Genomic DNA, 24724 nt, shown 5'->3' on the forward strand with positions numbered 1-24724 from the left:
CTTCCCTGATACTACACCAAAACAGATCATTTCTTCTCTGCTGTAGTGTAGATAACAGAGAAGTATTATCTTGGTGTAGTGTAGATATAAGATACTACACCAAATGGTAGTGTCTTAAAGGTTAGTTGCAAAATGGAATCTGAAACCACACTGATGAACTTTTTGTGCTCTATTATTCTAAAATTCATCTTTTACCTTTGCATGATTTTGTAACATCATGTATTGGTCACTTGGGTTCCCTAAGTTATGTAGCGCTTCCAAATTTTACACATTTCATTATATAATACCAAAGCATCATATTGTTTAATTACCATCACTGGTATTTGCATCAGAAAATAATTGTTGGGAAGCTGTAAGGATCATGGTAGCAGATACAAGTTTTCCAGAATACTAATTTTTGCCTGAAAACTCAAGTTTTTTCATTGAAAACAAATGCTCTTGGTTGTTTTTCTTGAAGAGACAGACTTAGCTGAAAAAAATGCCAAGTAACCTAAATCTAAATAACCATTGTCTGTCATTAGTTCTTTTAAGGAAAAATTGTATTCCAAAGAAAAAGTGGCAGTTTGACTCCCAACTTAAAGTATTTTCTTTTTTTGAGTTATACATCATAAGTCAGTATGCAACTAAAGTGCTTTGTGTTTATTTCCTGTGTATCACACAGAATATTAAAAAGATGCGACCTGGGTTGAGCTTTAATAAAATTAATAATGTCTGTTGCTTCATCAAGGACATTCTTAGGTGAAGTGGCATTTTTTTTTTTTTCTGCAGGTATATGGCAGTGGGGATTGTAATGACGACTAGTATAGTTTGGTGCCTGGATTCAAGCGAGAGCACCAGCACTTTTACCCATTGTTGCTTTTGCACCATCAGTGCAAATGTCGGTCAACACAGTGAAAGATGTCTTAATAGTTGTGACCCCGTGGGCTTTGGGAACCCTCAAAGATGTCCCCAGATCACACTTGGGAATTGCTGCTCTGAACCCATATTATAAATACAAATTATATGAGTGAAGCTTAAAGCTTCAGTGTTTTATTTTAACAAAGTATGCTTGCTTTTAAATTTCAGCAGTTTCCCATATTTTATGACATTTTAAAAGATTTTTCAGGAGAAAATTATAGGCTGAAATAGTCATCAATCTTGCAAGTGACAAATATTTTATTAGCCAAAATGAATAACAATTCACATCAGGAAAATTGGAAAGAAATCAACTTCACTCATTTTGTTGTTTGATTATGTTTCCTGAAAAATATATTCAGGTCTTAAACTAGAATATAACTCCGAGGATTCCTAGTACTAAGCGCATGGATCAATTGTTTGTCTAAATAGAGTTTAATCAAATTCTTCTTTAGGCTAGGTTTAATCAAATTCTTCTTTAGACTGGGCGTGGTGGCTCACACCTGTAATCCCAACACTTTGGGAGGTCAAGGCAGGCGGATCACTTGAGGTCAGGAGTTTGAGACCAGCCTGGCCAACATAGTGAAACCCTATCTCTACTAAAAATAAAAAAATTAGCTGGACATGGTACCCCATGCCTGTAATCCCAGCTACTCAGGAGGCTGAGGCAGGGAGAATCGCTTGAACCTGGGAGACAGAGGTTGCAGTGAGTGGAGATTGTGCCACTGCCCTCCAGCCTGAGCAACAGAGTGAGACTCCATCTCAAATATATACATATACATATATACACACACACATATACATATATACACACACACACACACAATATATATATATATTCTCTTCAATAAAGTGGTGAATATTTACTCATTTATTTAAGCAGTATCTACTGAGCACCACTCTTAAGTACCTCCAATGAATCAAACAGACAAAAATCCCTATCTTCATGGACTTTGTATTCTAGTGGGAAGAATCAGACAGTGAACAATAACAACAATAAGTTAAATTATACAGCATGTTAGAAAAGTGCAATGGAAAACAGAGGAAAAGGGAACCAACCATAGGGACACAGGGAAGTGTTGGAAGTCTCAAATGAATGATCAGGATAAGGTTCATTGAGAAGATGAAGAATGAGTTTCAGCTACTTGGGGGGCTGAGGTGGGAGGATCGCTTGAGCTTAGGCAGAGGTTGCAGTGAACCGACATCCCGCCACAGCACTCCAGCTCTGGGTGACAGAGTGAGACCCCATCTCAAGAAAAAAAGAGAGATTAGGAGACATGACCAGCAAATGCAATATGTGGACCTTGTTTGGACCCTTTTTAAAGAAACAAACCAACTGTTAGAAGATTTTTTTTTTATAAATGGGGAACTGTATGTATAAACTATTAGATGATAATAAGGAATTGTTAATGTTTAAATGTGATAAGGTAAAGAGGATGGAAGAAAACAGATTGGCAAAATGTTGGTAATTTCGAAATGGGTACATGGTGGTTTGTTTAATGATTATGTCTTCTAATTTCCCATAGCAAGATTTTTTTAAAAGACATGAATTACAATTTAGAAAAATTTAAAATTTTTAAAAGTGGGGAAATGTATTTGGAAGCACATATAGTTAGCTGTCCATATCCTTGGGTCTCACATCTTTGGATTCAACTCATCAAAATATTAAATATTTTTAAAAATTATGTCTGTACTGAACATGTGCAGACTTTTTTTTGGTCTTTTTTACTTACAGACTTTTTTGTGTCATTATTCCCTAAACAATACAATATAATAACTAATTACATAGCATTACATTGTATTAGGTATTATAGGTAATCTAGAGGTGATTTAAAGTATAGGAGAGATGTACATGTACAAGTATTGCTCCATTTTATATAAGGGACTTGAGTATCCTTGGATTTTGGTATCCACGGGAGGTCCTGGAACCAATCTCCCATAGTACTGTACTTCTCTGTCATCTTAATGAATACTTAAGGAAAAAGTAAAATGTATAAGTTTGAGTTTACTCACCCAGTGAGTAGTCATTTAATGTCTTTATATTGTCTTTGTAAAGAAGTAATAAATTAGATTTTGAAATGTGGTTTTCTTTTGGCTAAATTGTAGATTTTCCTTTTTAAAGGAAACAAAAACAGCCTAAGCTTCCTTCAGAGTCTTAGGAAATTTGGGTAGATAAAGGTGTAATTGACAATTGTCATAAAAGAGGCTACTGTCAATTATCTTTTTTAAAAATTCTCTTTTTAATATTTTCTTGTAGCACAACAAATCAGAAGCTCTGGGCTGTAGAACTTCAGAAGACAATCTCCAGAGACAACAAGTATGTGCTGCTGGCTTCTGAACAGTTGGTGGGCGTCTGTTTGTTTGTTTTTATCAGACCACAGCATGCTCCTTTTATCAGGTCAGTAAACAGAACACTCCTCTAAGGCTACTTCCTACCATTACATAACAAGAAAAGCCTAGAATGTTTATTGTTTCAGTTCTTCAAACAAAAACTATCCATAGTTCTTGTTTTAAAATGGGGTTTTGGGGGTTTTGATTAAAGACTCACTAATAGCTTCACTGTACTATTTCAAAGGCTTGCCCTCAAAGTGCCATACCATGTGTACTTATATGATTATGTATATTCCTAATTTCCTATACACATGGAACTCTTGAAATTTCAAATCTGCGATTTAGAATTCTTTGTTTCAAAGGGATGTTGCAGTTGATACTGTGAAGACTGGAATGGGAGGTGCAACTGGAAATAAGGGAGCAGTTGCAATCCGAATGCTCTTCCATACAACCAGCCTTTGCTTTGTCTGTAGCCACTTTGCTGCAGGGCAGTCACAAGTCAAAGAAAGAAATGAAGATTTTGTAGAAATAGCACGAAAATTGAGTTTTCCTATGGTAAGCTCTTGCTGCTTGTTCTTGAAGATAAAGCTTTGAAATGTATTTTAATTTGCCCCAAATTCTACATCATTGTTTTTGAAACTTTAAGATAGTTCCTAGAAACATTAAGAATATTCACCTAAATAGATATTTCATGTATATTAACCCAAAATATCTGAGACAGGTCTCAGTCAATTTGGAAAGTTTATTTTGCCAAGGTTAAGGACGTGGCCATGATGTAGCCTCCAGAATTCAGAATGAGATGTGCCCAAGGTGGTCAGGGGCACAGTTTGCTTTTATACATTTTAGGGAGACCTGAGACATCAGCCAATATGTGTATGATGTACACTGGTTCGGTCTGGTAAGGCAGGACAACTCGAAGTCAGGGCTTTCAGGTTAGAAGTAGATAAGAGGCAAAAGGTTGCATTCTTTTAAGTCCTAGATCAGCCTTCCACTGAATACATAATTTAGTCTGGCTCAGTGAATCTGCATTTTTACATAAACAATAGGGCAGAGGAAGCAGTCAGATGTGCATTTGTCTCAGGTGAGTCTCAGAGGGATGACTTTGAGTTCTGTCTGTACTTTGTCCACAAGGAATTTCCTGTGGGCAAATTGTGAGGAAGTATGTAGCTTCTTATCTTTGGAGCTATCTTATTTAGGAATAAAGTGGGAGGCAGGTTTACCTGTCATAGTTCCTGGCTTGATTTTTCTCTGGGCTTAGTGATTTTGGGGTCCTGAGATTGATTTTCCTTTCACATGTATTATTACTGTTGGGTTAAAGAAACAGGACATGGGAGGAGACAAGCATATCTCAGGCAAAGAAACAGTTGTAAAACATTTTTGAACATTGATTGTTTTGAATTTAAAGTTCTGTCTCATTGCTTTCAGGGAAGGATGCTGTTTTCCCATGACTATGTATTTTGGTGTGGTGATTTCAACTATCGAATTGATCTCCCTAATGAAGAAGTTAAAGAGCTCATAAGACAGCAAAATTGGGATTCTCTTATAGCAGGAGATCAACTTATCAATCAGAAAAATGCTGGACAGGTATATCCATACTTCCTGCATTAAGATTTTGGGTCATGAAACATGCCTTTTTAAATCAAGATGTTTTAAAATTTTCTTGGGGTCTTTTTATACTTAAACATTTATAGGTAGGTAAATAGATAATAGAATTATCTTTCCTTAAAGTATAGTAGGATGAGCTGCACGCAGACAAGAACCCCTCAGACACCGAGTTGTAGAAGGAAAGGGCTTTATTCAGCTGGGAGCATCAGCGGACTCACGTCTCCAAAAACCGAGCTCCCCGAGTGAGCAATTCCTGTCCTTTTTAAAGGTTTACAACTCTAAGGGAGTCCATGTGAGAGGGTCATGATCGATTGAGCAAGCAGGGGGTATGTGACTGGGGGCTGCATGCACTGGTAATCAGAATGGAACAGAACAGGACAAGGATTTTCATGATGCTTTTCCATACAATGTCTGAAATCTATAGATAACACAAGCAGTTAGGTCAATGGTTAATTTTTAACTACCAGGCCCAGAGCTCGGTGCTGGGCTGTCTGTCTGTGGCTTCCATTTCTGCCTTTTAGTTTTTACTTCTTCTTTCTTTGGAGGCAGAAATTGGGCATAAGACAATATGAGGGGTGGTCTCCTGCCTTATTCCCCTCTTTGAGAACTTCACTCATTAGTGGGAGTTCTCACTTTCATCCTCACTTACCCATGTCGTCTTGCAAGACAGATCGATAGTGATTCATATAGTATACTTGTGCTGAAGCATTTCGGTGAACTAAAGTAGCAATGAAGCTTTTTATCATTTGAAAAAGTACAGGTAGCAAACAAGGGAGCAGTAAACAGGTTCCTATTACTATTATAACTCTTATTATAAGAGTTTTAAATCCTCCTTTCGCTGGGATCCATTTTCCAAGCATGGCCCCAGGATCAAATCCATGCCACACTTGCACAGGTACATGTGCCAGTTTTATCATATCTCTATGTCTTCAACTACTTGGCCTTGATCATCTATGTATAGACAGCAATTAGTAAGGTTAAATTTCCCACAGACCCCCTCCTTCAGCTGCTAGCAAGTAGTTGAGAGCCAATCTATTTTGATAGATAGCGTTTCTTATCTGAGTTTCTTGCCGGGCCAGAATAGTCAAGGCTCTGCAGGTTTTATTAGTGATTATTTCTAAGATAGCTTATAACTGTATGATTCGGTTGAGCATGTAAATGGTATCCTTCTGAGCCATCTTGTGCCCAAGTAGCAGGCCCGTAATATTGTATGATTCTCTCAGGGGGCCATTCATCATCTTTCCAATTCCTATAGCTATGCTTCTCTTTTCGTGGGAAGCATAGACAGGGAAGCCCAGGAGTTCGCCTGTCTTTATGGGCAGTAGGAAGAAAGATGGTTTAATAGTGCCAGCACAACTACCTGCCCACTGGTCAGGTAATTTGACGTAAGCTGTATGCCCACATATCCAGTATAATCCAGTGGGGGCTGTCCAGTTCCCCGGGAGTCCGGGTGGGTCCACATGGTTTGCAACTTTGGGAATTTACTAAATGGATTCCTTTCTGTGTGATTTGAACTCCACCAAGTGACTGTTTTTGTGGTACCATTATACAGTTTCTGTCCCAGACAACTAAGTTGTTCTACGGGGTGAGTGAATTCTTTTCCTTCTCTAGCTATACAATATTGCCCAATAATTGGGGTTTTTAGGACCCAGAAATTATCAGGGTGATTCTTTTGCACCAGGAGTTCATCAGGAACTGGGTCTGTAGGTACTAATTCTCAGGTTTCCCATGGCCATTGATCTCCCATTATAGTTCCTCCATATACATAACATGAAGTGACATTGAGAGACTGGGCTACATGCTCGGCTAGTTGCAAAAACAAATTTCTTGTTTTTCCTGGAATTTCTGGTACTGGCACATTTAGTTCATCATAGAAAGTCTGAAGCACTGGCTCAGGAGAGGGTTTGTAAACTTCTCCTAGAACTAAGATATTTACTCAAGGATCCAGTCCGGCCCCATCGATTCCTAAGATCACACGCTCCCCTTTTTTCCAGCAAGGATCAAGGGGATTGGTTATTACTAGCTCTAAGGGGTTACATTGTCCCTTAATACAGGAAGGGCCACTTTTTCCTTTCTGAAGGTGTACTGGATCCTTTTCATTTTTTATCCAGGTGGCCCAAATGACACAAGACCAGTATCCACATTCATTTCCACATAGTCCTAATTCATGACAAATGTACTTATTTTTGGTCATATAGCCTTTTTCCCAATCAAAAGAGCCACACCCATTCCTAATTTATTGCTATTAATGACAGCACAGGCATCAAATTTCATGATTATGTGTTTGGGCACCCCTTTTGCTTCTGTTCTGGCTAATACTTTACTTGTATCATTTACGAGTCCCCACCAGTCTTCAGTCCTTAATCTTACTTCAAAAACTGTGGACTTGGGAGGCTCAGAGGGGTCATAACACACATCTGGTCGGTCGTTTCCTGGGCTACATACCTTGTACGGAGTGTCATTATATAAACATGTTCCTTTTAAAATTCCTAGGCATTCATAGTAACTATATAGAACAGAAAGATTGTTTTAACTTGTTGCTCTACCTCAGTAACCTGATGTATATACACTGAGAGCAGTCCTCCATGCGGGGAAAATCAGTGGAAGTTTTTACCATACAAGTCCAAATTATAAGGAAAATGAGTCCCACGATGATTCTCCTCAGCTTCGGCTGTGAGTAGACCAGTCAGCTTCCGGGTGTGACTGGAGCAGGGCTTGTCATCCTCCTTAGAGTCACTTTGCAGGGGTTGTCCAGGCTCAGTTTTGCCTCCCAAATTTCAGCAGCTGCAGGCTTCACATGGCTGTGGTGGATCCAGGGTGGGATTTCTTCTGCCTTTACAGCCGTGGGGGTGGTCAGGATGACGGCGTGAGGTCTTTTCCACCGTGGCCACAAAGGGGCTACGTTCCAGTCCTTGATCCACATGCAATCACCTGGAGAGAAAGGGTGAGCTGAGGAGAATAAGCTGACGGAACACCTCTCATTTACCCAAGTTGAGATTGTTTGTGTAATTTTTCCCAAAGCCTGTAGCTGTCACTGTAACTCAATTTCACCAAACTCTCGGGGAGTGCCTGGAAGTCCCCCTAGTATAGGAGGAGGCCTATGATACAGTATTTCTTTTTTTTTTTTTTTTGAGGCAGAGTCTTGCTCTGTCGCCCAGGCTGGAGTGCAGTGGCACGATCTCGGCTCACTGCAAGTTCTGCCCCCCCAGGTTCACGCCATTCTCCTGCCTCAGCCTCCCAAGTAGCTGGGACTACAGGCGCCCGTCACCACGCCCAGCTAACTTTTTGTATTTTTTTTTTTTTTGTAGAGATGGGGTTTTACCATATTAGCCAGGATGGTCTCAATCTCCTGACCTCGTGATCGGCCTGCCTCGGCCTCCCAAAGTGCTGGGATTACAGGCGTGAGCCACCATGCCCGGCCAATACAGTATTTCATAAGGGGAGTATCCTGTTTTCTTAGAAGGGGTGCATCTGATTTTAAACAATACCATAGGAAGGGCCTGTATCCATTTTAATCCTGTTTCCTGACATACTTTCCCTAAACTATTTTTGATAGTCTGATTCATTCGCTCCACCTTTCCGGAACTCGGAAGTCAGTAGGCGGCATGTAGCTTCCAAGTGATTCCTAATACCTTTGCTGTCTTCTGTACCAAGTCAGCCACAAACGCTGGCCCGTTATGTGAGCTGATTTGTAAGGGCAGTCCAAACCTAGGAATAAGATCTCAGAGAAGCACACGGGTTACTTCGTAGGCCTTTTCAGTTTGTGTTGGATAAGCCTGCACCCACCCAGAGTAAGTACACACAAGAACCGGCAAATACTTGTTACCTCCACGTTTCGGCATTTCTGTGAAATCCACCTGAAGATCCTCAAAAGGAGCCGCTCCATAAGCTTGTATGCTGGGTGGAACAGTGGGGCCTTGCCTCGCATTGTGCTGTCGGCAAGTAACGCGCCGTTGTGCTACTGCTTTGGCAAGGGCTGGCAAGTGTGAGATGTAGAAGTACCAGCCTAACAACTTTTCAAGTGAGTCTTGACCTAGATGAGTGGTTTCATGCACAACCAGTACAACTGTGGCTGTCAGCAGCTATGGTACAGCTACCTTCCCATCTGGCAATCTGATCTATCCTTCTTTTATTACTTGCCCCACTTCTGTGTGGAAAAAGTCTTTTTCTTCCTTAGAATAGGTAGGTACCAGGTCAGGTGTTTGAGGGAGTAAGGGGGCTGCTACTGATGCGCAGTAAGGGGTAGATGCTGCTTTTCGAGTTTTTGAGTCAGCTTGGGAGTTTCCTAAGGCCACTGAGGTGGAGGCTTACTGGTGTCCCCTGCAGTGCATGACTGCCACCTTCTGAGGTTTCCACACTGTCTCTAATAATTGTAGAATTTCTTATTGATATTTTATGTCCTTTCCCCCAGAGTTTAACAGGCCCCTTTCCTTATATAATGCTCCATGCACTTGGACGGTTAGAAAGGCGTATCGAGAGTCAGTGTAGATGTTAATAGTCTTACCTTCACTGAGTTGTAGAGCCCGAGCTAAAGCAATGAGCTCAGCCTTCTGGACTGAAGTGTCCTGTGTCTATGGTTTGGCTTCAGTGACAGCATTCAAAGTTACCACCGCATATCCTGCACATCTTTCTCCTTGGGTTGATGAGGCTGTTCCCATCCATGTATAACTCCCAGTCTACTGATGCCCATGGCTGGTCCCAAAGGTCAAGTCTGCTAGAATAAACTGAGTCCAACACTTCTACACAGTTATGCTTGACTGGGCTCTCTGATACTGGGAGCAGGGTGGTGGAATTTAGGGTGTTACAGTCTTCAGTGGTTATGCGTGGATTTTCACATAGCAAGCTTTGGTACTTGGTTAATCTAGCATTTGTTAGCCAGTGATGTCCTTTGGTATTCATCAAGTTACCACAGCATGGGAGGGAGGCCTTTATATTCAGGTTTTGCCTAAGGGTTAGTTTATCTGCTTCTTGTGCTTACTGGGCCGTTGCCGCCAGGGCCCTTAGACATGGGGGCCAGCCTTTGGAAACCCCATCTAGTTTTGAAAGATAGGCCACTGGCCTTGGCCAGAGCCACACAATCTGGGTTAAAACTCCAACTACCATTTTTTATCTGTCTGACACATAGAGTGTAAAGGGCTTTGTCAAATCTGGTAGTCCTAGGGCTGGGGCCAACCTAAGTTTTTCCTTGAACTCACGGGGACCTGCCACGCGCTGCCCTGGTGAGGCGTTCCACTGGGGCAGTTACCTACCCAGTAGTGCTCTCAGGATCTGCGTTGCTCAGGCTGACCAGAATCCCCCCCAGGGATGCTCCACAGGGCAGGCCTAAGCCGCCTAAGGGGCTGCCTCCAGGGTCTGTTAATCACCTCGCTTCCTGGTCTGTTAATCACCTTGCTTCCTGGTCAGGGAACCAAGAAATGTAGCAGCACGAGCCTTAGACAAGAACCCCTCAGACACCGAGTTGTAGAAGGAAAGGGCTTTATTCAGCTGGGAGCATCAGCGGACTCACGTCTCCAAAAACCGAGCTCCCCGAGTGAGCAATTCCTGTCCCTTTTAAGGGCTTACAACTCCAAGGGGGTCTGCGTGATAGGGTCATGATTGATTGAGCAAGCAGGGGGTATGTGACTGGGGGCTGCATGCACTGATGAACAGAACAGAACAAGACAGGGATTTTCATGATGCTTTTCCATACAATGCCTGAAATCTATAGATAACACAAGCAGTTAGGTCAGGGGTTGATTTTTAACTACCAGGCCCAGGGCGTGCGGTGCCAGGCTGTCTGCCTGTGGCTTCCATTTCTGCCTTTTAGTTTTTGCTGCTTTCTTTGGAGGCAGAAATTGGGCATAAGACAATATGAGGGTTGGTGTCCTCGCTTAAAAGTAATAAAAATAGGAAAGAGAAAACCTATAATAATTCCCATAAAGAAAAATATAGTATGTATCTATAAGATTCACTTTCAAATAGAAGGATAAACTTTTTTTTTCTTGGTAATAGTTTAGAATCTTAGTCTTTAGGGCTGTTTTTTTTTGGGGGGGTTAAGTCTTGTGGTTATTGACTTTTCTTTTGTTTATGTCATCTGACTTTTGAAACACTTCTTAAAGCTCATGACCACAAAATTTGGGAAGAATTTATTAAATATATATATATGTTTTAGGTAAAAGGATCAGTGGCCATCTGGTATGGTGCCTGGTGATCCCTAGACTTGAATTCTAACACTTTGGGCACCATGTTACCTTTTCAGGCCTCAGCACCTCATTTGAGAATAAGATATCAGGCTAGATATTTCCAAAATCCCATTTACAGTTCCAAATGTCTCATATAGCTCAAAGATTGGGCAGAATTCCCTTATTCATGTAGTTAGTTTAATCAAATGTCAAACAAGTGGTATTGAAGCAGGATATTTCCCTGACCCCTTCGCAAATGGGAACTGGAGTGCATGGGCACTGACGGGACGAACTCCGTTCACTTGACCCGCTGTGCTCCACCCCTGTGGGAGGGGGAGTTCTGGTGAGTGAGTGCAGGAGGTGGGGTGAGCACTTTTGGGCACCAGCAAGAACGAACTCTGTACCAGCTCCGAGGCAGCATCTAGGGGAGGGTGCCTGCAACTGCTGAAGCCCCAGAGGAAGTGTTACAGTGCCATTTTAGCTTTGCCGCCTGCAGATGGCTTAAGTGTTAACAGCTTAGTGGAGGGTCAGTGCGACAGCCTTATGCACCCACACTCATGGCACCCGAGTTCTTGTGTGGTGTCCAGGAGGAATGAGGTTGCATGAACAAATTGAAGATGGTAAATGTGGAGGATTTTATTGCCAATGAAAATGGCTCTTGGTAGGAAGGGGAGCTGAAAAGGGGACAAAGCAATAAATAATCTTCCCCTGAAGTTCAGCCATCACATGGCCAGACTCCTCTCCAAAACTACACTGCCAAGCTGTCCCTTTGAAGACAAGCTGCTTCTCTCTGATGTCCAGCTGCTTCTCTCTGCCAGCTGAGCCTGGGGTTTTTATGGGCACAGGATTGGGGGCAAGGCAGGCCATGGGCGGTTTTGAAAAAAGCAACATTTGAGCGGGAAAACAGGGATATAAGTTCTCACGTGGGGCTCTGGTAACAGGCTTTTTGGCTTGAGGGTGGAGCCCTTGCTGGGGACACACCCACTTCTGCCCAGAATTTCCCTGCCTCCTATCCCTATCAGTATGAAAAAGGCTCTGTCTCAGGTTATTTTTCTAAGCTTTGTTCCATTCAGCTAGAAGTGTTCGTCAGACGCGTACAGATTTCTTCTGAGAAGATCCAGCATATAGTAGACATTTAATGGATGGCTGCCTGAATGAAAACAGAACTTGTTGCTATTTGGGAATGACTTATTTTGTATATGTTTATTTTAGATTTTTAGAGGATTTTTAGAAGGAAAGGTAACCTTTGCTCCGACATATAAGTATGACTTGTTTTCTGACGACTATGACACCAGTGAAAAGTGCCGCACCCCTGCATGGACAGACCGTGTCCTTTGGAGAAGGAGGAAATGGCCTTTTGATAGATCAGGTTGGGAAATGGACTTCTTTATTTAATGTAAACTTATGAGGAAGCAGGGAATGACATAATATCAAATGAGGAGAATATTGTTTTTCAAGAAACATTATCTAGAATAGAATAAATAAATTAAATATGTCAGATTTTTAAAAATATTCTCAAATCTGTTTATAATAACTTATTTAATTTTTCAGCCTATTTTCATATAATTTCATGTAAAGAGAAGCAAGGAAATATTTTTGTGAAATTTTTAATTGAAGCTAATTTAGGTTTTTAACTAAACTAACTTTAGTGGTTTGCATATGTTTTGAACTGCTACTTGTCTCTTGAATTGTTTATGAAACACCGTTTAGTCACAGTCCTTTAAGTAATCTCAGAAGTAAAGCCATATCTTAATTTTTACTAAATAAAGAATAAAAAGATAACTTTACCAAAAGCCTTTCGAATTTAAAGGTGTTTAGACTGCCTGCCTATTACCAGGTGTTTCTGGCATTCCAGCCTCAAACCACTGAAGCTCACGAAAGGAAGGAGAATGCCTCTTTGCTCTACACAATCTGTCCTGCTCATACAGCTTCTCTTGTTTTCTTTTCTTCTGACTGCAGCTGAAGATCTAGATCTTCTAAATGCTAGTTTTCAAGATGGAAGCAAAATCCTGTACACGTGGACTCCAGGCACTTTGCTGCACTATGGAAGAGCTGAGCTGAAGACTTCTGACCATAGGTTTAAGCAGTCTCAGTTTTTCTAATGGTGTTTGAAATTTGTTTGAAATACACCCTTTTAAAAACATTTCTAATACATCTATCTTTCTTTATGCCTTAAGGCCTGTCGTTGCCCTGATTGATATAGATATATTTGAAGTTGAAGCTGAAGAGAGGCAAAACATTTATAAAGAAGTAATTGCAGTTCAGGGTCCACCAGATGGTACGGTATTGGTCTCAATCAAAAGTTCTTTACCAGAAAATAATTTTTTTGATGATGCCTTGATTGATGAGCTTCTGCAGCAGTTTGCAAGTTTTGGTGAAGTTATACTTATAAGGTAAGATGTTTATTATGCAAAAGTAGCTCGTGATTCATAAACAATTATTTCTATATAGAAATCACCTTATTTGGGGAAGGAGAGAATTTTTAAAAAGAAAGATATCACCTTATTTAGTGTTTAGTATATGGTATTTTTATTTCCAAACTAAAGAAAAACCTTACTGTGGATATTATTCTATAGGTTTTATAACTGAATTCTCTACTTAGAAAGCTCAAATGAATAGCAAAACTTTTTTTTTTTGAGACGAAGTCTGGCTCTGTCACCTAGGTTGAAGTGCAATGGCGCAATCTCTGCTCGCTGCAAGCTCCGCCTCCCAGATTCACACCATTCTCCTGCCTCAGCCTCCCAAGTAGCTGGGACTACAGGCACCTGCCACCACGCCTAGCTAATTTTTTGTATTTTTTAGTAGAGATGGGGTTTCACCATGTTAGCCAGGATGGTCTCGATCTCCTGACCTCGTGATCCACCCACCTCGGCCTCCTAAAGTGCTGGGATTACAGGTGTGAGCCACCTTACCCGGCCATGAAACCTTTTTTTTAAGACAGGGTCTCACCCAGTCGCCCAGGCTGGAATGCAGTCGTGTGTTCATGTCTCACTGTAGCGCCAACCACATGGGCTCAAGCAATTCTCCCACCTCAGCCTCCCAAATAGCTGAGTCTACAAGTGCACACCCCCATGCCTGGCTAAGTTTTGTAGTTTTTGTTTGTTCGTTTTGTTTTTTTTTTTTGTAGAGGCAGGGTTTCACCATGATGCCCAGGCTGGTCTCAAACCCCTGGCCATAAGCGATCTGCCCAGCTCAGCCCCACAAAGTGCTGGGACTACAGGCATGAGCCCCCACATCCAGCTAAATAGTGAAACTTTATGTGAACAATTGAAAACAAAAATAGGTGCAAGTTCAGATATGAACTCTCATGATTCCTACACAATAGAACATGTAACAAAACCCTATAACAAAATGAAGCTGTGATTGCTATTTTTTTGTTTGTTTGTTTTAAGGAGAAGTAACAGTGACTCCCTCCCTGCCTCAGTTAAAAAAATTTGAGTAATTTTAAGTACGTTTAATTTCTAACAAACAGAGATGTGATGAATAGTCAGGAGTCATTCCCTTCCTCGGTTTCCCTTATTGACTTAGCCATCTGCCTTTTGCAGAACCAGATGCCTCTTTTGTTGTTTTAAAAACTTTCTCTTCCAACTATACAGCAGTTTTGAGACTGAATGATGTGCATGTGTGCATGTGTTTGAATTTCAGGGAAAGAGGTACCATTAAATCCCTTTAAATACCATTCATTTGCTTAGTTAGGTATGTTTTATAGATATTTGGTGGGCGGATCTCTATACTAGTTGCTGTAGAAGAGCAGAGGAGAAATTGAAGATACAACTCCTGCTTGTAATCTAGTAGGGAAGGTCAGCATGTGTGTAATGACACCCCCAGATCCTAAAGGGCGTAATCCACAGAATTAAGACGGTATGGCTTCTACAGAGTGAAAATCAAAGACTCCTCAAGTCCTTTCAGAGAGTAAATGAACAAATGGAGAAGAAATTGTGTTTAGACTTTGCTCAAATCTTTTGACAAAGATCTATCCCAAAGCTTTCAAATTAAAACAAAACATTTTAAAAATCTTAAGGTTCTAGAAAGTACACAGTGAAATCTGTAAGTGTACAGATGACAGTATACTTTGCCAAGTACAGAAAAGCCAAACCACCAGAAGCATCATGTAGACTGTATGAGTGGGCAGCAAAGTAGCAGATAAATGTCTTCCTGAGCAAATGTGAAATACTGCACTGAGCTACAAAGAATCCAAACTGTGTAAGGGATGAAAGATTCTGATACAGGAAAGGGACTTGTCTTTATAACCCAACCTCTAAAGAACTTGTTAAATTGAAGTGAGAAAGTTTCCCCCAAATGTTTGTCATCATTAGGAAAAGTATTGGTAAGAAACTAAGGCATTAACCTAACATTATAAAACCATGGGGTGTCTCCAACCTGGAATATTCTGGTTGTTAAACCCCAAGATGACTAAGTTGGAAGAGAAAAAGCAGACACTGAAAGTCAACAAAGAGGATCTCTATAAGCAGTGAGAAGAAACTGATTATTACCTTTTAGTCTAGACTAAGCCATTAAGGAGTGAGTAAACTCTGTAAACCCCTTTATTTTTAAATAAGAGGTTCCCTGGAAATGTGTATGGGATAAATTTAAATACATATAGATGCTTACATTAATTGAAGGAAAAGTCTAGAAGCTTTTACCGTAGTGGGTGAAAGCAGGAAGAAAATACAGCTTCCAAAAGAACTTACATAAATCAATAGATACAAGAACCAGAATCCCTTGTTAAAGTTAGAAATGTGTAAGGGGCACATTGCTGATTGAGAATAAGGACAAAGATATTAGCCCTAACCCAGGACCACAAAAGTGTTGGTACCTATCAAAGAAAAAATAATGTTTGGGGTTTTAGAGGACTGGTGTGGCATAAATGTATGCTTACCGTGGTGATTATAACCTTTGGAGGAGGGATATTCTCCATTGTCAACAATCTGAAAAAGATACCTTCATGTAGTTAGGTAAGAATGGTCTCCCTGTGTATTTCAAAGAATAAGCATCCTGCAGTATAGCTTTATGCCAAAGAAACTGAATCAGTTGCCAGGGTCATATTTGCGGGATTGTAGAAATCTGTTCCAGTCCCTCCCGGCCCTTGATTTCACCAGGGTGAAGTACTTGTGCACACTTTTGTTTTTGGCCTTTTCCTCTTAATATTCATAATTCATACTTTGAAATCCTAGTTTAAGCAGGGGGCTAGGGGGAAAGTGATTTTGTGTGTGTGTGTGTGTGTGTGTTTGTGTGTGTGTACATGTTTTCCCCTCTCTCATTGTGGAAAAATCTGTAAAGATTTCTGAACTTGTGGTTCAACTTGCCAAATTATTTCTGTAATAAGATTGATAACATAATTTGTTCTTTTTTGAATAATAACTTAATTACATACCTGTGACCCTCTTCAGAACTTGTTCTGTCCTTTTTATTTATTTTTTTTCCTCTTGAGAGTTTTATTTCAAAAGTGAAAACTTGGAATCCTATCAAAGACCATTGAAGTCCCAAAAGAGTAATTGTTTGTCAGTGACGAAAGACAAGAAGCACAACCTAAGGCTTCTTGGGGCCAGTCTGGTTTTGTTTTCTTTCACTGACAACTCTCATCTTTTTTGATCATAGGAAATTTTCTTCAGGGAAGTCACTGAGACAATGAAAATACATAGGACAGGGTTGTGAGGTCAGGAGACTTGGATCCCAGCCCTATAACTTATTCTCCTTATAGAGTCACTTTGAACAAGTCACTTAACATCTTTCCCTTTTTGCCTTGTCAATGAAATAGAGGATTGGATGGGACTGGATTAGCAGTGATCACAAATGGAGGTGCACAGACCCATTTCTTGTGGCTGTTCCATTAACAGTATTTGAAAGAAATTGGAGTGTTTTTAGGGGAAGAGTGCCCTCTCCAGGTCACCACTAGCCCTACCTGCACTCCTTCCTTTACTTTTTACTTCCTGGCCTCTGCGGGCCCTTGTTAATCGGTAATGGTGGGAGTCGTCACTGACCTTGTTATGTCTATGATATTAATTACGGTTTTTTATTGGTTTTCTCTTTCTTAAAGATTTGTAGAAGATAAAATGTGGGTTACATTTTTGGAGGGAAGCTCTGCCTTGAATGTTCTGAGCCTAAATGGTAAAGAGGTAAGGTAGCATTTGTTGATTCTAAACCATTCTGAAATTAAATGCCTGAAGATGATACGATGTTTTTATAGACATGCAGCAAAATTATTTAAATGGGAGCGGAAAAGACCTTATGGCACGTTCAAGGAGTTATTTAATGTTTTTTATTTAGACTGGATTTCTGACTAGCCTAGGCTTATTTAGGTCTCTCCCCAGAGATATTAACTGTTGATGTAGACTAAGAAGGATACATGTTTAGCACCTAATTTGATTTATTACATTTTATGATGCAAAAAGTTTTAAAATTTTAATTGGGGGTAGTCTGGCTCATCTGTATAGTAGAAAAACATTCTATCAAGTGAAGAAAATGCATTATTTACCAGAAAACAAGGGAGGGAGGTGCTCATTATTCCTAGGAATTTGTTTCATTGGCTTGGCTTACCTAGTTATCTTCTTCAAACATAACTAAATTAATTTCCAGAGATAACAAATCCATCCCATTGAAGTATTTCAGAAATTTTTAACGAATGGAAATATTCCTAACCAGTGATTTGAAAAGTCATTGATGACAGAAACTTACATTGTTGGCCTGGAACAGTTTTACCTCTCTGAAGTGCTGCATCCGTCATTTTATTCTGAACTCTTTTAGACTCAAATCCTAAATTTCTAAGTATATGGTCAGTGCACAGGATGGACTGTACTCTAGGCCTGATTCCTGCAGCACTGACCTACTCCATGAGCACTGGCCTGAGCTTCCTCTTCTGTCACATCAACTTCTTTGGAGAAAAAAAATTCTTTTTTTCTGAGATGTAGTTGCACTCTGTCGTCCAGGCTGGACTGGAGTGGCGCCATCTCAGCTCACTACAAGCTCCGCCTCCCGGATTCACGCCATTCTCCTGCCTCAGCCTCCCGAGTAGCTGGGACTACAGGCGCCCGCCACCTCGCTCAGCAAATTTTTTGTATTTTTTAGTAGAGATGGGATTTCACCGTGTTAGCCAGGATGATCTCCATCTCCTGACCTCGTGATCCTCCCGTCTTGGCCTCCCAAAGTGCTGGGATTACCGGCGTGAGCCACCGCGCCCGGCCGAAGAAAAAAAATTCTTTATGTGTATTAGGCTGGGCGCGGTGGCTCATGCCTGTAATCCCAGCACTTTGGGAGGCGGAGACAGGCGGATCACCTGAGTTCAGGAGTGTGAGACCAGCCTGGCCAACATGGCAAAACCCTGTCTCTTCTAAAAATACAAGAAGTAGCCAGGCGTTGTGGTGGGTGCCTGTAATCCCAGCTGCTTGGGAGACTGAGGCAGGAGAATCACTTGAACCTGGATGGTGGAGGTTGCAGTGAGCTGAGATTGCACCAGTGCACTCCAGCCTGGGCAACAGAACGAGACTGTCTCAAAAAAAAAAAAAAAATTCTTTGTGTGTATTGCTTTCAAAATAGGTTTTGTAGAGTTTCGTTTTCCTAAATGTAATACTAGTATACTCATGTAAAATAATGTATCAGGAAATACGGAAAAGAATTAAAAATAAGACCACTCACATAATCTTACCATTCTGAAGTAATTTCTCTTAATCTTCATGTTAAAATATACGTATATAAATACAAATGGGATTTTATACACACAGACACATTAACACAAATGGGATATGCGTATATGCAAACACAAATTGAAACCATATTATAAAGCTATTTCTTACTACCTCTTGTGACTGTGTCAGGGACATGTTAAACAAATATGTGATTTTTAATGGCTTCATTAATTTCATTATGTGAATAAATATATACATTTATTAAACCAAACTCCTATTCATAGACATCTAGATTATTTCCTATTCTTAATTAGTAAAACCAATATTCCAGTGAACCTCTATGTATCTTTTTGAGTATTTTTTTTTTTTGCCTTCTAAATTTCTTCCTTTTCATTTGGCCCTGGTCTCTATCAAGGGGATATTCCTAAGGAATTATATCTTAATTGACCATTATGGTGATAGGTATTTAAGAATGGTTGTTAGTATTTTTTGATGAATATAAAAGAATTTTGTTGACTTTAAAAAGTAATATATGACTTGTAAAGCATGTTAAGTTCTGAAATTGGATTGATTTTAGTACTTATATCTACTTAGCAAGTAAAGGATTATGAATTCTTAGGATTCTGACTTTAAAGTTCAGTGTGGATGCTAAATTACTAATAAACACAGCTGTGTCACTCAGTTCAGCAACTTTCAACCCCTCCATTATTATGCCTTCAAGGAATTCCAATATCAGTAACACTTTGAGCCAAGGAAGATCTGTACCCACAAAGGTGCCAACTGTCAGCACAGCATATTGATCACAGCTACACAGTTCATTTGCAAATACCAAAAATATTCACATCTTGTTCACATTAAGAAACTCTTCAAACAAAGGAAATTGAAACTATGTGGAAGAGAGATTAAATTTAGAAAGCAAGTTTGTTACAAGGATATGGGTTCTAAATGAGAACTCCTTTCTAGTGCACGTTTATCCTTGACCAAAGAGTCTTGCTGTTATCAGCAAGTTTTTTTGAGAGTTTTTTTAAAATACATTGACATGATGTGCTATAACTTGATTATAATGTCTTGGTTGTCTTAGATTATACTTTAGTCTAAAAGTCACCCAAATTTATAGAGAAAGTAGAGTGCCAGTTTCACAGGTAGAACTCATTGTGTTTTTGGAATGATTAATTTTTGTTGAAGATTTAAAATGGTGTTCAGTTCTTTTAATATTCTTCTGACATTTGAAATGCTAAAAGTATAGGTTAGCACTTAGCAGCTGACAGTATAGCAGCTCTCAGGACCATATGCCAAGTTAAGAAAGACCAAATGAATAGGAACAGGAAATGCATTTTAAAGATTTTCTGCTGTCTCTTTTGTAGTTGTTTCACATGGGAACAATTACTTGAATCAAAGTAAAGAAAGTATAAAGTTATGTGGCAAAGCTGTTGGTGAATTTACATCTGGCCAGGAAAGCATAGTGGTTATAGCAAAGGAAACTTGCATCTCTGGGCAGCCTAGAAAAGATCTTTATCACCACAGGCATTTGAAGGGAGAACTGAGTAAACAAATGTTTACTTTTAAACTAGTTTAAAATTTAGTATATGTGAAAGAACTATGCTGAATTGTCTAACTAAATTAACTGTCTATACCATTGCATAGTTTAACGAAGTCAGCCTCTTTATTCCAAAATAATTAACTTTCATGTTAATCTTTATTTTATATCTCTTTTACTCCACTAGTTATTGAATCGGACTATAACTATTGCTTTAAAAAGTCCAGACTGGATCAAAAATTTGGAAGAAGAAATGAGTTTAGAGAAAATTAGCATTGCATTGCCATCGTCAACAAGCTCTACCCTGCTTGGTGAAGATGCAGAGGTTGCAGCAGATTTTGATATGGAAGGTTTGTTTCTTAAACACATTTACTTCTTGTAGTTCTAGATATGTTTTCTTCCCATCTGTGAAGTCTTATTTTCCAAGTTTATCTTTCTTCTTCTTCTTGGGACGTACATAGCACTATTAATTAAAATTTATTTTGGCCAGGTGCGGCAGTTCGTGCTAGCAATCACGGCACTTTGGGAGGCTGACGAGGGTGGATTGCCTGAGGCCAGGAGTTCAAAACCAGCCTGTCCAACATGGCAAAACCCCATCTCTACTAAAAATACAAAAATTAGCTGGATGTGGTGGTGCACGCCTGTAATCCCAGCTATTTGGGAGGCTGGGGCAGGAGAATTGCATGAACCCAGGAGGCAGAGGTTGCAGTGAGCCGAGATTGTGCCACTGCACTCCAGCCTGGGCAACAGAGTGAGACTGTCTCAAAACAAAAACAAAAACAACGAATTTATTTCGCATCATATTGTGTTTATTTTGCGTATACTTTAAATGTATTTACCATTCTTCCATTCAAATATTAAGACCTTTACAAATATTAGTTTATATTCTTATTGGATAAAAACCCAAATTAGTATTGTTGGTGTATGATTTAGTCCCAATAATTAAAGTTAAGGTAAAAAAGTAGAAGTTCCAAAAGGGTATTCTAAGAACAGAAATGAGTTTAAGTAATTACTCCAAAAATTTCCTTAAACATGATTTTAAAATGCATTTGTTTGATGGCAACATTATCAAAAGAAGACAATTTTTAAATGCATTTGTTTTCTATCACAATATGCTCTTCTAGCCAGTTTTTCATTAAAATGCATACCTTAGATTATAATAATATTGTAATGCCCTGTATAGCTAGGTACCACATTTAAGAGTGGAATGTCTTACAAAGTTATCTCATTTTCACATTCTCTGTTCATTTGTTTACTCAGTCCACACATATTTATGTAGTGCCTTTATGCCAGATACAGCTGGGTGCTGGAGATTCAACAGCTGTGGTTCTTGCCTTTCCAGAACTCATAGCTTATTGGGTGTTACATACAAGTAAGCAGGCACTCATAATAAAGTGAAATAAATGTGATAATGAATGGTTTTGTGGTAGCTCATCGGAAAGGTGCTTAACCTGGATTTGGGAAGTTGGGCAAGGTTTCCCAGAGGAATTGAAATTTAAGTTGAGAATCCAAAGACTCGGGGAGAATGGGATTAACGCTATAGAGGAGTGATCCAAGAAGAAAGCATGTGCACAACCCAAGCCGGGAGAAAGAGGATCCACATGGATTATGCAGGGGTGTTTGTGAGGGAGTAAATGAAGAAAATAAATGCAGAGAGAGAAGTAGGTACAGGATGGAAGATGAATTTTGTTTTGGATATGTTGAATTTGAGATGTTCATGGAGTCAATCAAACATGAGTCTGGTGCTCAGGAGAGAGCTCTGGAGTCAAGGAAGCTCTAATGGCCTGCAAAGTGATGGGCATTTATTAATATAACTTTGGCCAACAGGATTATAACGAGACAGAATAAATTGAATATTGAGAAATATAGTCCTGGGATTGAGTATGTGGAAATAGAGTTTAAATATAGACAGAAGAAGGCTGCCCATGAAAGGAAAATGAGAAGAAACAATGTCAATTGTTTAGAAATCTCAAAGAGCCAAGAGAAATTCATGGCTTAAAAATCAAGGAAAGAAAGTAGAGCATGGAAGGGGAGTAGTCACTGGTGTCTTGTGCCACAGAAAGATGAGAAGAAATGAGGACGGAAACGTGTCCTTCTGATTTAATAACAGGAAGGGAAGCTGTTATTGACATTTCATGAGAATGATCCCAGGAGTGGTAAGCCAGATGGTGGTAAATTGGTATGGATGGAAGGTAAAGAAGTGGAGAAAAGGGTCTGTAGACAATTCTTCTAAGGAGGTTTGGGGGAAAAGAGAAGAGGGCAATTGCTCTAGGAAGATTAGAGGTCCTAGGGTGGTGTTTTTGGATGGAAGAGGCTTGAGAATGCACAGTGCTAATGGAAAAGTAGAGGAGAAAGGGCTGATGGTTTGAGGGAAGGGCACAGCAGAATAGTAGAGCAGTGTCACTGAGAAAACTAGGCTGGGTGGGGTCCATTTGTTCCATCCTCAAATACCCAAGTGACAACCATGTAATGAGACTGCAGCTTGGGGGCAGGCTGTTGAAGCAGGGGCTCCCATCTTAAGACTTCTCTCTTCTCTGTGATGTGTTGAAGTTATCTGCAGGAGTGGGACAGCCCACGGTTTCAGGAGGGTTGAGGAGTTTTGCAGTAAAGCTCCTGAAGAGCAAAGGGTGAGGGGAAGAGCAAACCAGGAAATCATGGAATTGCCAGGCACTTTAGGAGCCCAGAAGAGACTGAAAAGCATGATTTCAAATGTGACTGCAATTGTCAGGACTGGGTGGTTTTCTTTAGCAGAGACAGTCAGCAGTCCAAGTGCTACCACAGAAAGATTAAACAGGGGAATCAGTGCAGGGATGGGGTTATGTCAAGCACGTACAATGGAAGAAGAGCGAAGTAGGGTAATGTTTGAGATGGAAAACCATAGAATCTGAAGTAGGTACAGAAGAAAGCAGAATCCGATGGAGGTCAGAGTTAGAGGGATCAAGCCCTGGCTTCTGAAGAAATCAAAAGAAGAAAGAGTAGCCAAGGGAGAGAACTGAAAAGCTGGGAGGCCAAAGTCAGAATGAAGCTTTTGAGTTTATTATTTCAGAGGAGTGCAGTTCTGAGGGGTGTGGGTTAGGAGTGGAGGTGAATGTCAGTAAGGATAGGACCAAGGCATTTTGTTATTGAATGAGTTGTCCACATGGACTTTGATGCCACACAGAAAGATGGTGCGGGACTTGACTTACAGTCTTGCTCTCTGCTTAGTCCTCAATGAGTGGGTTCAGGAAATGGAAGAATGGACGTTGGAGATGACTATAGCAAGTGGGGGTAGAGGGTGTTACATGAATTCCTGATGGCGTAGCCTCGGAGCAGTAGGACTTTTTGTTCAGGGTTGGAAGACTAATGTTCTGGAATGGCAGTTAGGTTGCAAGGGTTACCTTGACCCCACTTTCCTACCCAGAAGTAAGTGGAGATGAGGAGACCCTGGGGGAGAACTAGTGTTTGCTTAAAGCAAAGAGGGTCTTTGTGGGGTGAGGGTGGCAGGGAGGAGCCTTCTGGGGGAAGGCTGTGTGGCTCCTGAGAGCTTGTTGACTCTAAGGCTGGACCTGGGTTGGGCAAGGGAGTGGGGCAGTTCCATAGAGCACAGTAGACAGGTTTGGAAGGAGAGCAGGAAACTTGAGTTGGCTTGTACTGGAGAAGCTGCTCTGGGGCATATTGATAGCCCATTGGGTCACCCCAGCTCCAAGTGGTTGGTCACCTGGCATCTTATTGCTTAGAGACAATAGATATCTTCACATCTTCTGAAACAGCATTTCTACTAATTCTGGTTTTATACACGCCTTCGCGCTTAATCCATGTGTGTTTGCAATGTCATAATGTTCATATTTGTTTTGTGTATTTTAACTCTTTAAAACCTAAGGTGAAAAAAAATCTCTGAGCAAATTAAAATGGAGTTATCTCTGATCAAGCCTGCTTTTCCTTAGGTGATGTTGATGACTATAGTGCCGAAGTGGAGGAACTTCTTCCTCAGCATCTCCAGCCATCTTCAAGTTCCGGCCTTGGTACTTCCCCCAGCTCTTCACCCCGAACTAGTCCCTGCCAGTCACCTACCATATCAGAGGGTCCTGTACCTTCCCTTCCCATCAGACCAAGCCGAGCACCGTCAAGAACTCCTGGGCCTCCCAGCGCACAGAGTATGCATTTTATTTGAAAGTTCGGTATGGCTTCCTGTAGCCAATGTGCTTGATGTTGGAGAGTCATCGTTTAAGTTTTATACCTCGGTGCTAAAGTGCACCCTGTTTTCTCCGGTACAGAAGAGGAAAACTTGTAGATGATTAGCTCTCAATGGAAAGGAAATTTGTTATAACTGTCACTAGATGAAAATTGTTCTTAATCTTTTTTCTATGTGGTTTGGTTTGTCTGTGTCTTACAACTGACGATTTTCTATGGTATGAACCCATAACTATTTGGGCTTTTTCTTCTCTCTCCTGGCCAGACTGCAGAATGACTTAACTCAAACAATAGTTTGTGCCATATCAGGGCCACTTAGTAGATTAGCTTTCAGCACCTGAGGCCTAGGGAAGACGTCAGCACAGAGGTAGCATTATTGCTGCCATGGTACCAGAGGGCAGTTT

General features: G+C 40.4%; 1 protein-coding gene across 5 annotated transcripts in view; it reads left to right on the top strand.

Annotated features, from left to right (window-relative positions):
* Window positions 1-24724, top strand: part of SYNJ1 (synaptojanin 1) — a 104614-nt gene that overhangs the window by 59561 nt on the left and 20329 nt on the right. For all 5 annotated transcript variants that reach the window (XM_011989040.1, XM_011989042.1, XM_011989039.1 and 2 more), the window contains 9 exons: window positions 3152-3292; window positions 3588-3780; window positions 4651-4809; window positions 12204-12360; window positions 12951-13068; window positions 13169-13384; window positions 17029-17107; window positions 20338-20500; window positions 24074-24283. In XM_011989040.1, the coding sequence (XP_011844430.1) occupies window positions 3152-3292; window positions 3588-3780; window positions 4651-4809; window positions 12204-12360; window positions 12951-13068; window positions 13169-13384; window positions 17029-17107; window positions 20338-20500; window positions 24074-24283 (1436 nt within the window). The remainder of the gene's footprint in view (window positions 1-3151; window positions 3293-3587; window positions 3781-4650; window positions 4810-12203; window positions 12361-12950; window positions 13069-13168; window positions 13385-17028; window positions 17108-20337; window positions 20501-24073; window positions 24284-24724) is intronic.

This window comes from Mandrillus leucophaeus, unplaced genomic scaffold (genome assembly GCF_000951045.1).
Source record: "Mandrillus leucophaeus isolate KB7577 unplaced genomic scaffold, Mleu.le_1.0 Scaffold345, whole genome shotgun sequence".
In the NCBI taxonomy this organism is placed as follows: Eukaryota; Metazoa; Chordata; class Mammalia; order Primates; family Cercopithecidae; genus Mandrillus; species Mandrillus leucophaeus.